This window comes from Homarus americanus, unplaced genomic scaffold (genome assembly GCF_018991925.1).
Source record: "Homarus americanus isolate GMGI-L3 unplaced genomic scaffold, GMGI_Hamer_2.0 scaffold31037, whole genome shotgun sequence".
Lineage (NCBI taxonomy): Eukaryota > Metazoa > Arthropoda > Malacostraca > Decapoda > Nephropidae > Homarus > Homarus americanus.
This window is the reverse complement of record NW_024722227.1, coordinates 5,669,984-5,683,539: the sequence shown is the minus strand read 5'-3', so window position 1 is coordinate 5,683,539 and position 13,556 is coordinate 5,669,984. Positions and strand designations below refer to the sequence as shown.

At 35.3% G+C, this 13,556-nt stretch overlaps 1 protein-coding gene across 1 annotated transcript in view; it reads left to right on the top strand.

Annotated features, from left to right (window-relative positions):
• LOC121862496 (mucin-5AC-like) overlaps positions 1 to 12,409 on the top strand; it is a 93,310-nt gene extending 80,901 nt beyond the window's left edge. The window contains exon 17 of the mRNA XM_042360802.1: positions 5,516 to 12,409. Within this exon, the coding sequence (XP_042216736.1) occupies positions 5,516 to 9,080 (3,565 nt within the window). The 3' untranslated portion in view covers positions 9,081 to 12,409. The remainder of the gene's footprint in view (positions 1 to 5,515) is intronic.
• Positions 12,410 to 13,556: the final 1,147 nt, after the last annotated feature.

Genomic DNA, 13,556 nt, shown 5'->3' with positions numbered 1-13,556 from the left:
GTGAATCAGTATATAAATCAAATGTAATGAACCCATTTATATAATACTTCTGTTGATGAGACAGGGGCCATTACACCGGGATAGGGTGCTGTTGGCTGTAACCCCCCCTCCGTGTGCGGGGATAAATCGAGAACAAAAAAATACTAAAAAAAAAAAAAAAAAATAACAAAAAAAAATGGCGGAAAAATAGGCGGACATTCTGGAACGTCATCGGGGCCTAAGTGTTATGTTGAGACAAAAATAAGGATATAACAACAATTTGTGGCAATTTTGAGAACTTACTGTTATTTTATATCTTTAACGGGAATTGTGTTTGTGGAAAGCATCTTGACACTGCCTGAACCAGATCACTGTAGATTAAATACAGTACACAAATGCCTATAATATAGATAATTTAGTACATTGGATTTTGAAATGATACTTATTAAGGCTCGTCATTACTTCCTGAAAATATTTTTGTAATTTGATTCACTTTAGATTTAACCTTTAAATGCCTTAGTATCCTAGGATGTACTGTACTGTACAGCAAAAACCTCTCTTAAGATACAACAGTTGATGTGCTGGGTATTGTGGTCAAGTGAGGCTTTGTCTGAAAGGCTTATTTTTGTTCCAAATACCGATTCTGTTTTCTAAAATTCAGCAGTGATAACTGTAAAGTGTTTGTAGAGTTGATCTAGACTTATTGTAGCTGGTTAACATAAATTTCAAGTAAGATTTATTCATCTGTCTACGTAGGTATGTAAATCAGAAATAATAGAAAATAGTAAAACCCTGTAACTTATTAACTTAGCACATATGGGGCTGAGGTCTATATGTGCTAAGTTATAGGGTTTTTACTTTTTTCTATTATTACTTGGGGGCTACAGAGGCCACTGTCACAGTGATGCGCTCTTTAAGGTGAACAATGTCCTGTAGCTTTGTAGACTACACTTTGGATCTCATATAACCCCAAAGAAAAAATCAAACTGGGTAAGGTCAGGCAATCTTGGTGGCCAGGAAATGGGTCAGCCTCTACCTAGCCAGCAATCTGGCACCCAGGCAACAAGGAAGGATGAGTCTATTACACATTGTCTGCCCTATAAATTACGTAAAATTATATTATATAATGATCACATTGTAAAGACATTTAATTCCCTCATGAAACACTCAAGATTTAATGTATTCTTGAAATTTGACGTGAGAATCTTGTGGCAGCCCTAGTTGTAGTTGCATTGCCAATTCATTAATATAATTTTCTTCAATATTTAAGCAAATGCACAAACATTTGGAACCTTGTCCTGATCTGAAATAATGATGAGTAGTTATTATTATAAAAATGCTTCCTTTGGAGTGTTAAATATTAATTCTGACAGTGATACAGCAAATAATAGATCTACCAATCACTATCTCCACTACATGCAGCTTTATTTCAAGTGTTGCCAGGTAAAATTGCGAGTACAAGAGCACCTTTGGCTGTCTGTACATCTTAACTAATCATTATTATTACTGAAAACGTCAGAGATTATAGTAACCACCATAATAATCACCTTAACTGCATTTTCTGGCAAAAACTTTGTGTGTGTGTGTTGGAAATAAAGATATGAAAATACAAACAAAAATTATTTCATGCAAAATAATGTACACACACACACAGGATCACATAGTCACAGTTCCCTAGATGTCATTCACCACCACACACTCTACTGCTGGAGCACCTCAGCAGGCAGGGGAGAGGAATAATAGCATACCCCTCTCCAGCATCGTGAACTTATGTATGACAATCCCTTGCTTCATGCTCCCCCGGCCTTGGAATCAAGAGGCAATAGGTGTGGGAAGACAAATATGATAAAAAAACAAACATTCTTGAATGGGGTGGCGCTTATGAAATTAGGCCCTCATAGCCTTATTCATAGAAGTACTTTGGATTTGGTTAATGCTGTGATTTGCAAGCAGTTTTTTTTATTCTTTCTTTCTATTGCAGGACTTTCTCAAACATCAATGAAAGTTGCTTTTATGAAACCATTTTATTTCTAAGCAATGTATTACCCTGGTACGGGATTTTTATGTGTGAATTAGTTGCACAAGCTGACTGCACTTTTCCCCTCCATTAAATTCTTCACTGATAAATCGTTGTTTGTCAGTTTATTTCAGGAATTGTCTCATATAAATTCATTTTGTGTTGCCCTTAATTGATACCTTTGTTATTATATACTGTACTACTGTACTGTATATAACTATAATCAGTTTCATTAAATATAATTGCACAGGTGCACAGAGTCTATCACACATGCATGCACGTGTGTTGTGCACGAGATATCCTCAAAATTTATACACATTTGGAAGAGGAATTAATATAATTAACTTAATGTGCATGAGACACAGCAGCCAAGTGGGTGCAACTGCACTCACCTTCTGACCCAGTGGCTGCTGATTAGCACTTGGTAGATGGCCACTGAGTAGGGTGTTCCCTGTTGACCCAGCTGAGACTGGCCACCTGATGTTGCAGTTAGGGAATTGAAAGTGGTTGAGAACAGTGCCTCCTTGTATATCAAGGCTTAGTCTTCACTGTGCTACATTTGCACTGTCCTTAATGGGCTTTCAGAATTATGGGAACCACTTTCACTGTACAGTATGTGCATGTGCACACAGAGTGAACACCTAACATTCTACCTTGAAGGATTTATCACTGACTGTAGTACTGTACTGTACTGTACTGTACTGTACTGTACTGTACTGTAGTTCTGAGTGCAAATCTTATACTGTACACCACACATCATCCATTCACATTAGATTCCTGAAATGAATATTAAAGATACTTATTTTCGTTAAAATTACAAAATAAAATCTTTATAAGAACCTTTAAATTTTAAAAATAAATAAACGGTAGTAAAAAATATACTACTGTGCTCATAAATTTCTTTCCACAATGAGAGTGTTGATATAGTCATGCAGTGTTTAGTAAATATTGTGCTCCATATATATCAATACTTAGTTTATACAAGGTACATAACATATATTCTGTGAATAATTAAATAATCCATACAAAATGCAGAGTAGATGTATTGACTTTGGGAAGCTTTTAGGGTCTAGGTTTCCCTGAAAGACTGCCCACAAATTAAGTAACAAAATATTTTATAATATTAATTTACTTATTTATTTTATGCTGTTACATCTTCAGCATTCCCAAGAAGTGGAGATAAAAACTAAAATAATTTAGGAATAATCTGTAAGACCACAGTACAGTACAGTATGCTGGTACTAAACAGCACTAGATACAGTATACTGTCTGTATAAATAAAGAGCACCAGGAAGTTATTACAGTACTGGTGTGCAGGGATCCTATTGAAGTGAATATTAATAACTGTAGAAAGTCAAGTTACAAATACAAAACTTATTAGTCATACACATGTGTGTAAGTTGTAGGACAGTTACAGCAGGTATTTATGAACCAAAAAATTTTGATTAGGTATTATCTATTTTAATAATGGCTACCAACATCATTTTGTGAATGTGGTAAGTCATGGATTACAGTTGAATCTGGATGCAATGCAGGAAAGGAAGAAATGTCAAGAAATACTATTTAACATAAGCTGGATGCTCTATGTTCATCCTTTGCTGAAGATTTTTCTTTATTACAATGTTAAAAATTACAATACAGTCATTGGGGTTCATTAATGATATCTAATCTAAGAAATTAGATTAGTTCTTCAGATGAGAAATTTCTGGTCAATTTCTTTTTTTTAGTTTGAATGTTTAGTAATCATTTTTAACCTGCATTCATGTAATTTGAAATTAATACAATTATAAAGGCTTGTGTTATTTTTTCAAATTCATTATGCGTTCAGCGAGGTTATAAGATTTATCATTTTGAACCCATATGCAGTATTAAACCACGTTTGCATCATGGGTGACTTAGTTAAAGATTTAATTTGTTCCTATTTTCAGTCAGTGGACAATGGCAGGAGAGGAGGGGATGGAGCATTAAGTCGGGGATAGGGTCATGTTAGTGAAAGGGGGAAGGCAAGGCCAAGATTATGATATGAGAGGAGGATAAATAATGGTGGTGGTACTGTAGGAAGGGGTGGAGGAAGATGAAGACATGGTATGGGAAGAATAGTTAAGGTAGTGTCATTGACTAACACTGCCCTCTCAGGTCATCTTAATGTGTTGATGTCATTAGAGGAAACCCTATGAATGCAGTGCATAACAAGAGTTTAATTAATGAATCATTACTATTTATGTACATTATCATCATATTCCCAAGGCTTTCACAACATTAATGCATGATAATATCAACGAACTCTAACTTGTCATATTATAGGATTGTTTGATAAAAATACATTTTTGGTAATGACTGTTAAGTGTAATTAAATGTATTTATATTTGCAGTAAATTCGGAGCAATAAAACAAAAGATGCGGAATTTAAACGTATTCTGTCAAGTTGATCTATAATTTTGAAGTTTTTACTTTATTTCATATACAACTCCTGTCCATTCAAATTGTTTTACTGATCATGGAGAATAATTACACAAGATTGTCCAGGGTCCACCAGTGAGACTATCTACACCAGATTTTATTGTAGCCACTTAATTCAGCTTAAAAACAGAACCTTTTCCTTGACAATGAATGGCCTTGGGTTTGATTCTCAAATGGATGGTTGGATATATATTTTATTTCCTCATCCCCCTCCCTTCAAGAAAAAGAATGAGGAGAGAATGTTTATTATTGTAAATGTATCGGAGTCCTTTGAATATGTTACACCAGGAATTTGTGAGAAATTCACCACTCCACAACAGTACTGTACTAAACAGAAAACTTGCCATCATAGGTAAGAGGGGATTAAATATTAATTTTTAAGAGCTTTGACTGCCAGCCCTACAGCCATCTCATGGTTAAGCAGTGATGGTTTATGGATGAAGTAGTTTTGGTTTAACATGTTTAAACAGGCATACAAATGTTCTGGAAGTACTGGTACAGTACCAGGGTAAGATCCAGGAATATCAAGGTGGGGGGGGGGGGAATGGAGAGTACAGCGAGACCACCCATGGATTTGGGGAGGGCACTGTAAGGTCCCCGAAATTTTTTTTTAAATCTGACCAATGTCATGGGCATTTTGAAGTCATGTGCACTTGATAATGGGATATATTCTGAAGTCAATAGTAATTACTTTATACTATGCAAAAATGCCTGAGTACATTAATGTATTAAAGAAAAAGTATTGTAATTTTCAGATGAAAGGGGGAGGTGGGGGGGTCCATAACCCCTGGATCTGCCCCTGAGTACAGTACTTATTTATTTGGCGGGAAAGGATCTACCGGTAGACGGCTTTAGTGGTGAACCTTAGAAAATCTTGGAAAAATTTCTAAAAATTAAGATACTTTACTTTCTCCAGCATCAGCGCACATATTCTAGACATACAAATAATTGTACAGAAAAAAAATCAAACATTTATATATCCATGAACAGTTTTTCATTTAATGTTTTTATTTATTTATTTATTTTTTAACACTAATTTTTATTTATTTTTTGTTTCAGGTTACCACATGTGGATCCAGGAAAACGAGCTAATCGTCCCCCAGGCTCACTTTGTGTGGAAGTTGCCGGAATAGGGCGACAGATAGATAACAGCAGCCCTGGGGGAGTAACCACTCCCCGCTCCCCAACACCACCATCATCACAGGGATCCAAAAGTAACAGCCCATTACTTAATGGACATGCAAAGTCGATCACAACTGGAGTTATGTCAAACAAACCACACTCATTTGCTGGTGCCTTCTTTGGAAAGGGTGAAGGCTTTACAATTTCTCCTCTAAAAGAGAAATCTCCTCCAGGTTCTAAGATTGTCAAGCCATCAGCACCACCTCTTCCTCCTCCACCAGTGACTGCCACACCTGCATCATCAGCTAGTGTCCCCACAACTCCTTCAAGTGTGACAATTACAAGTGCTTCCAATGGAAACCCCAACATTCCTTTAGGTTATGGATGGCAAATTAAACTTGCCAACAACCAATTAAGTCAAACTGGAGCACCCAGTGTCACAACAAGTGATGGATCTGGGATTAAGATGAGCATCAGTGGTCCAAGTTTACAAGGCTCTACCAACCCAGCAATTGCTCCCCATCTGTCCAAGCCTGTAGTAATCAACAGAGTAGCACCACCACCCCCTCCACCACCTGTAGAACCTACACAGTCCACTTACATACCACCTGTTACTGTTATTACACCTTATCGAAAGACTCCCAATTTGGCAACCAGACCCCTTTCGGTGCCAGATGCATCCATACTTATAGCTCAGGCAAGTAATCATGGAGAACACCAAGATGAAAGCAATGAAATAAAACGCCAGGAGGGAGATAAACAGTCAACAGTAGCCAGAATTGCTTCTTTTCTTACCAAAAAAGATAAGCAGGGACCAGAAAGTAATGAAGTAGATATTGAAGCAGGACGTTCAAATACCCTGCCCAGAAAAGCAGCAAAGATCAAACGTGAAAGTCTTGTGCAGCTAGAAATCTCTGCTCCAATGCAGCTTCATGCTACAGAGCTTCCTGCAAACTTAGTTCCTGTTAGAACAGCTCCTGACCCTCCAATGCCCAGTAATGTAAAACCAAGCCAGGTTAAAGCAGCTCAAGAAGAAATTAGCAAACCAAGCAAGGTATCATGGGCTCCATCCGTCCCAGAAGATAAAATCAAGACTCCAACCACAGGAGACACACGGTCAAATATGAGAGTAACATGGACACCATCCGCTATAGAAACAAATGATACCAACAAGGAACTACAGAGAATAGGTAGCATGCGTGAAACTCCGGTTACAGTTCGTCCAACCATCCCAAAGTTTGGTTCCATGCGTGCGCCTAGACCTAAGAGTTTGCCCCCAACAAGACCCTCAGAACCTCCACCTAGACCTCCATTGCCCACAATCCCAGGGACACCTGAGTCGGAGTGTTTCTATGATGACTGTCTAAATATTCAAGAAGGCAGTGCTCCAATAGCTGATATGGATGATGATACTTCACCCTCAGAAAATATATATGCAACTATTGATGACAAAACTCCAGATAAAGAAATACCTTTACAAGAGGTTACATATGCACCTCCAGACACAGTTGATAGTAAGAAAGAGAAGAAGTCTATATTCTCCTTCTTATATAACAAACCCAAAAAGAAAATGATTAAGGATAAAAACTCATCAGAAGATGATACAGCAGCAGAGCCTGTATATACTAATCTTGTAGAATCACCTCCTGATGGTGAAGTTGTAAGATGTATAGAGGGGGAGAATGTAGAATCTCCACAAGCTAGCAACTCTTCATTATCCCATAGTCCTCCCTCTCCTAGTTTACTTGATAGTAAGAGAACAAGTTGTGGGAGTTCCGAAGACGGTGGATTATTGTCAGAAATAGTTACAGAATTGTCAACAAGAGATGCTGACTTTGTTAGTACATTAGCAAAAAACAAAAATAAAAATAGAGACAAAGGATCGAAGATGACCAAGATTATTGCCTCAGGATCTCCTACTAGTCAAGATAGCAAGGCCAGTGCTGCAGTACACAAAGAAATAACAAATTCCAAGACAAATGATGCTAGTACAGGCTCAAAAGCACCAAACACTGGTGGTATGAGTAAGAGCACATCATATCCATGGAGATCAAAGAAAGTACCTGATACAATGAAAAAATCCAGTACTACTTCTTCAATGTCACCAATAGATGATGATATAAATACCAATAAGGTACCTACGTCAAGCTCCGCAGAAGTAAGTGCTCATAAATTTTCATCAAAAAGTGTGCCAAGAGGGGTTTTTTCATATATAAATACAGGAAAATCAAAGACTTCAGAAGGTACGCCAACTACAACTTCTACAACCCCAACAGTAACACCTGCAACCATTAAATCTTCTTCAAGCATACTTGATTCACAGAAAAGTAAAAATTTAACAACTTCTACCCCTACTCTTACCACGACCACACCAAGAACTACTGTTAGCAACAATACACCAACATCAATGACTTTAGCTGCATCATTAGCAGCAGTTCGAGCAGCAGGAGCAGCAGCAGGGGAGGCAGCAGCAGCATCAATGGCAACTGGCAGCACCAAATCAGCAAAAAATACTACAAATAATATTACTAATAATAAAGTTGAATCTGTTAAATCAAGCTTCAAGGAAAGAGGAATGCCAGGACAACCAGTAAATAATGTTTCAAAAGCAGATGTAACTATCCCAACACCTACAGTCACCACCACTGCTAATTCTTCTGCCGTGATACCAAAATCATCTTCTGGAGGAACAGCAGCTGTACATAAAGCAAACCCATCAACAAATACTACCAGCATATCATCTGTACCTCGACCTAATAGACCAGTGTTTCCTCCAGACAAAGTTTTGATCCCACCAGATAAAGTTCTTTTACAGACTAAACCTACAGAAAAAAACACAAAAAATGAAGCAAATATCCCCAAAGAAACATCAAAAAATTTATCTACTAATAATGAATCAATTATAACATCACCTGCTAGTGGAAATAGTGTTGCAAGGGGTAGGGGTGCATCTCCAACATCTAAAGTAACTTCACCAGTTTCTAAGCCTGGGCGCTTACTGTCTCCTACTCGAGGCACTACACCAACACGGGGTACAACACCCTCAAGGAACACATCTTCTACTGGCAGTGGTCGTGGAGAGAAGAGCCGCAGTACCACTCCTCAGCCAGTAGCCAAGAAAACAACTGCAGCTGGAAATAAGGGAGATCTAAAAACAGGAAACAAACTAACTGAGAAGCCAGGAAATAAAACTGCAGAAAAATCTGGCAACAAGAGTGGCACAAAGCCCACTGACAAACAAGTTGAAAAAACTGGACCAAAGAAACCTGTAAAATCAGCTGCATCAATAAGTAAGCCTTCAATTGGAGCAACGACCAAACCAGGTCCTACTGGAATTTCAGCAATCAATCGAAGTGGTCGAATAAGCAATTCTCATGTGGCATCTTTACAACAGAAATTTGAGAAAAAAGAATTTGAAGTCCAGGAACCAAAACCAGTTACAAAAACACCGTCCAGAAAAAGTCAAGAGGTAAAACCAGTGGTGGCCCCTAAACCAAAGTAATTTACTTGCCATAATGTGGTCTTTTATCTTTCATTATATTTAAGGTACATAGAAACAATTTCTGTGTTATATCCATACCAGAAAAGGGAATTAGTTTTATGGGTCTTTTAACATAATACTTAAAGTATATGAATTTTAAAACATTGAACAGCAGTGACCATGTAACAAGACACCCAAGTCATTATTACCTACAATATTGAGCTTATGACACCTATGTAAATTACCTGTTTATCTTGCCACAAACATAGCAAGTAATGCTGTGATAATTGTCTGGGACTTAAGTGGAAGCCTGTTGACTGTGGAATGAAGTCCCTCATATCTCATAACTATGACTGATGTGTTTGGTATCAAGTGAAATAAATGCCAACAAGTTTCTCATGGTGTATGGAAACTAGTTTACAAAGTGGGACTACTTGTTTGTAGATCTTCATTGATATACTCTCAGTAAACCAAAGATATTTTGTTATTATTTAACAGTATTAATTTGTTTTTCTTGCAATTGAGATTGCATTTTAAAATCTTGAAGACTGTGTTGGTGCTGTTTGTGAGCTTCATATGTCCCTAGTCTGTTTTGTTGCTTGTATGTAATACACATTTATTATTTCTAGTGTCATTATAAATGCATTTTCAGTACTTATGCATTAAAGCATTTCCATATATCCCAGATGGTGCTTGTATTTTTAACTACACTGTACTGTAATGCTAGACTGAAAATTTATGCAGAATTAATCTTGACAGAATCTCAGACTAAAAATAAATAGGGATCGATATTCATAAAAAAAATCATCAGTGGGATGATGAAATCCAATCAAAGCTTGAAGATCATTGCTCTACAGTATGCTCACTTGTCTTAATCTTAGGATTTAGTTATGGTAATTTAAGTTTTTTAGGGTTCCTGAATAGATTGTTTTAATTTACCTTTTGGAAGACTTGTGTCACTTCAGTGCATAAATGTTTTACTCTTCAGATTTATTTTTGCATATATTCATTAGAGCACATATCAATAAAAGATAACATTTCATTGGATGAAGTAAATACTGTACTGGAGTTTACTAAGCTGTTGATAAGCTAACTGTGTGATGCATTTCTTCAACTCTTCTATATTCTTTGAAAAATCACATGTATCTGTAACAAGTTTATAATGTAATGTTTGGTACACATATGCATACATTCATCTACAAAAAAAAAACATAATTGTCTTTGCACATATACAAATATATGTAAGAGTCAGATATCCAGCTACACATGTTTTCCAGATATACACATATCTCTGTTCATGAATATACAGTATACAGTTGCAAACACTTCTGTTATTACCTTTCTGGTCTACCATGTACATGTCTACTGTTCTTTGAAGGAAATACAGTACTTTTAATCATACCCAGCTGACTATGTTGACATTGAGTTGAACATAATTTTAATTTCTGTTTGCAGAGTTTTCTATGCTTATTGGTGTGGTGCTTTGTTAAATTAGTCTTCTAGTTTTTATGTCAAGAACAAGTTCTATATTTGTTTTTAATCAAAGTGGTACCTGATAAATTTGGTGCACTTTCCTGAGTTGATGTAGGAATTCACTGGAATTTTAATATGAAATCATTATCAGAATGAATTTAATGAAACTGCAATATTTATTGTAGTGTCCAACTGGATAAACAAAAGAACTTGTACAGTAATTATATTTATCAGACCACATACAATACAACACCAACTCACATTTTATAATATTTAATTTCTATAAAATTTAATCTTCTTTATTTATCCAGGATCAGGATTTTATCTCTTTGCAGTATGGTTTGAGAATGTTTTATTGTTAATTCATGTTCCACTTATGCTCATGAAGAGGAAATGATTTATTGGACCATTGTACATTCTCGCAGTTGCATAATACAGCATTGTATTGATTTATGCCCTTACAGATGCATTATTAATTCCAGTTTACAGTTCATACATTATTTTGGTATTAATTACTTAATCATTCAATATCATACACACAATCTACAGCAGCAGTGATTGTCTATAACATGGGTTAAGGGATTGATTTATTGGTTAGGGTGAAATGTCATATCTGTTATTTGGTGCTTCATGTTACTGTGTATTACTGTACCATGAGATGAAAAGTACATTGTAATTAATGGAACATCAAAAATATGCTATATAATTCCATCTACATAATTATTTTCATATACTGTACTGATACTGGTATATTGTATCAGTTTCATAATTTATAATTCCATGTCAATTTCATATTTACTCTCATACATCAGAGTTTGCCACATTGATTGTTTTGCAAGAAACGCTTTTCACAGGAATGTGATGCAGAATGGTTAGATCCTTTTGGTTGTAGTACAGTATTCTTGTTTTATTGATATTTGAGGTTATGGTGAAAGAGACAACTACACTTGAGGACTTCTCAGCAGGACTACAATATGAAAATTACAATCTACTGTATCACCTTTCTGACTTTTGTGATTTTTTTTTAAGCTACAGTATTATCAACAAATGGGTAATTATAGGAAAACAGCATAGTGGTTTGTGCCTCCTATAGTTGATTAAGTAATTTCAAAACGTGACTGACGTCCTGGAAGCTGTACAGGTGTAGTTGTGAAAAATTAAGAAACAAACACTTCAAGCATGACATTTGAACTTTATCAGTTCCCTTTTTTAAGCTTGATTTAGTTCAAGATATTCAAACTAGTCTAATAAAAGAACTATCAACTAAACTTTTAGATGATGCTCTGTAAATTTATTAAGGTTTAGTTGATCATGTGCACAAAATGGAAAGATTTCAATTTACCTGTGAAAGCGGACTTTAACAAAACCTCATTTCTTTTAATGAATTGTCTACCATTTAAAGATGTCAGACTCCAGTGTGAAGTTTGTCCCAATGTAATGGTATGCACTGTAACAAGTCCGCACCACACATTCCTTTTTTCTGTTTTGTGTTTGTACTGTATGCAGTTGCATAATTTTCAAAAGATGCATAATAAGTTTAATACTGCACTGTACTGCATAATTTATGTTTTGTATTAAGGGTTACAAGTTATAGATTTTTACAGCTGTGCCTAAGGGTTCCATTCATAAATCTCACTGTTTGATTTCATCTTTTACATAATTGAATGTTGTACAGTAATTTGAATTATGAACAGCTACTCATTGATACACTACTGAGTGTTTTAGAAAGAAATAGGCTTTTTCATGTGAAATCAAAGTCAAAGAATTTTCATATTTTTCCCTCATTTTGTTATTTCTTGTTTGTACAGTACTATGAAAAAGCTTCTTTTTTTTTTCTTTTTTTTTTTTGTCCTGTTGCCAAACATGGCATAATACTGAAATTTAAATTTGCAGTTGAAACTAGTGAACTGGTGAAATGAATTCGTAATTATAGCATTTGTGACAGTGGAACATAAAACTGCACTATACAGTGTGTAGTGTGTGTATATATATATATATATATATATATATATATATATATATATATATATATATATATATATATATATATATATATATATATATATATATATATATATATATATATACTATATATATATATATATATATATATATATATATATATATATATATATATATATATATATATATATATATATATATATATATTTATACATACATACATACATACATATACACAGTGGTCCCTCGGTTAACGAGCACAATTCGTTCCAGAAGGTTGCTCGTTAACCAAAAAATTCGTTAATCGAAACCATTGTTTCAATGGGTTTTTGGGTAATTGGTTCCAGCTCACCAAAAATTACATACAAACTAAAAATAAATGCAGTAAAGTACAGTTACTTTGAGGTGTGCATGTAGAAGGCTCCTGGTTGATGATGATGGGAATTAGAATGGGGGTGGAGGAGAAGGGAGAAGAGAAGGCATTAGGGTGGAAAAGAAGTCACCCCATGCTGCCACCCCATGCTGCCATTTCACCCATAAAATTTTAGTTCACTTGGTGTAATTCAAGATTATTTTCTTTAAATCAACACTGCACTGCATTATATATTGTCAATATGTAAAATATATTTCAAAATTACCAAAAGTTTGACTGGAAACACAGAAAAAACGTTTATGTTGAAAAGTCTCAAAAAGATGTTCCTTCCTCTGAGCTGGTAAACAAACTGACGCCAAGCTTTTTGTGTTGTGACTGTTTGGCGCGCAAAAAACTAGCTTCCTATACTTCAATTATGTTTAATAATTGTTAAAATGACTAAAAAATTTAATATAAAACTTTTAAAATTATTGAATAGTACAACCTTCTTGATATTTACTAAAATGGTAAGGAATTTAAACCCTAAAACTGATTACTGTATTGGCGGACTAATACTACAGCTGGTTGGCAGCCAAATGCAGGCGAAAACATGTTGGGAAAAATTCGTAGGGAATTCGTTAACCGAGGGTTTGACTCGTTAACCGAAGTGAAGAATCTTATGAAAGATAATTCGTTAACCGAGGGATCAC